Source organism: Atta cephalotes (genome assembly GCF_000143395.1).
Source record: "Atta cephalotes unplaced genomic scaffold scaffold00008, whole genome shotgun sequence".
Classification (NCBI taxonomy): Eukaryota; Metazoa; Arthropoda; class Insecta; order Hymenoptera; family Formicidae; genus Atta; species Atta cephalotes.
The window spans coordinates 1540597-1542454 of NW_012130072.1; the positions used below are offsets into that span (position 1 = coordinate 1540597).

At 29.0% G+C, this 1858-nt stretch overlaps 1 protein-coding gene across 1 annotated transcript in view; it reads left to right on the forward strand.

Moving 5' to 3' along the window:
- The first annotated feature begins 1112 nt into the window (after positions 1–1112).
- LOC105627319 (protein MAATS1-like) overlaps positions 1113–1858 on the forward strand; it is a 4446-nt gene continuing 3700 nt past the window's right edge. Inside the window, exons 1-2 of the mRNA XM_012208605.1 lie at positions 1113–1395; positions 1529–1737. Coding sequence (XP_012063995.1) covers positions 1113–1395; positions 1529–1737 — 492 coding nt within the window. The remainder of the gene's footprint in view (positions 1396–1528; positions 1738–1858) is intronic.

Here is a 1858-nt window from a genome sequence, read left to right on the forward strand (position 1 = left end):
TACTATTATATATATATATATATATATATATATATATATATATATATGATTAATATTTCAATTCATTAGAAAACGCCCATTATATACTTATATGTTATCATATATTGATAATCAAATATTACATAGTTATACAATCTGATGTATATTAATTGTATCAGCAGATACAAATATTCTATGTAACTAACAAAGATATATTCCGGTGCTATCGATTTATATGCCTTCTTACATGCATTTTCTATTAATTTAAAGAACAGGAAAAATCATTTAATTACATAAAGTTTTTAAATGCTATTGCCTTTTTTGAAAATTCATAAAATATGTTTGTAGGATAATATAAATGTAAACATTTAATCACTGTTAAGTGTAATACAAGTATTCGAAGAATATAAAATATGTATTAATTGATCAACTTTCTGTATATTAATTCTTCCTGTATATTTTCGTTGCTATGGCATACTTGATCCGTGGTTTGATCAATATTGGTTTATTAAGTCTTCTTATTGCTTCTTACATCATTTGATTGTTACTTTTATGCGTGATAGATACTTTATTCTTATAACTCTTGCAAGAATAGGATAAGCCAAACAGTTTAAATGCAGCATATAGTAAGCTGCAATTAAGTACAATGCAAATTACAGCGGAAAGAAGCATGAAACGTCGTAAGATACATATGTCATATAAGTTTAACGGTTAGTCCGTAATTAACAATTTTTTAATGATGCATTAGCGGATTATACTTATACTGTGTGCAGCAGTAAAAATGTTCGGAAAACCAATCTATTTGTAAGTGTTTATTAATAGAGCGTACTTTTGTGAGACTTGAATATGGACATACAATTCTTCTTAAATTTACTAACATTTATATTTTTTTCTAGCGAATATGTGAATATTCTGAAACTCTAGATAACAAGAAGTTTCAAGATTACAGAGATGATTTTTTAGTAAAATGCAAATTATGCAATTATTCTTTAAATTTTGGGTAAATCTTCGCTTAGTGTTCTTATTCTAAGAATATTCTCTTATTCAATCAAATCTTGTATATTCAAAATATTACTTTTCTATCAAAGATATCGATCAAGTTAGAGAAAATTTAAACTCTGTGGCTTTATAGAATGTCTATACAAGATAAGACGATCGGATCTATTAGCGGAGATATGTACAAGTATTTTCGAAAATCTATGGTACCCTTTGTAACATCAGAAGTACAGACCGCAGATGTCTTGCCACATTGTTTGGAGCACAAGACTCTGTATGGAATTCTACAAAATACACAGAGGCGGTGTTACACTGCATTCTCTAAATCGAAACCGTACAAAAATGCAGAAACGCAGACGGATTATAGAGAAAGTGAGGCACAAACTGAACCTTGGGAGCCACCATGCAAAATTGTTCCAGGTAATAATTATATTGCAGTCTGCAGCATACTGTATCAGATTCATATAGAATACATAATCAATCAAGAAAGCAGAAAAAACAAAAGCTGGAAATGCTAAAATAAGAACTTTACAATATATTAATTTTCATTTAGGTCATAATCCTGAAGTATTGACATTAGCTCATCTAACTTGGGAGCATGGACTACCTGCAGGTGTCCATGAGATACACATTATCAACAGGATGCGGATAAAAAGAGCTTGGGAAGCTATTCTACCGCCGATAGATACACCGGCCAATATAAAAATGCGAAATTCGATAATAACGGCCTTAGAGATAGACGAATGGGCTTTTCGAGAATCGGTGAGTATTTCAAAACATAAAGAAGAATTTCAATCATTTATCTGTATACATATATATATATATATATATATATATATATTCTTTTCTTTATTATATAATAATAAGTATGATAAACTACTCA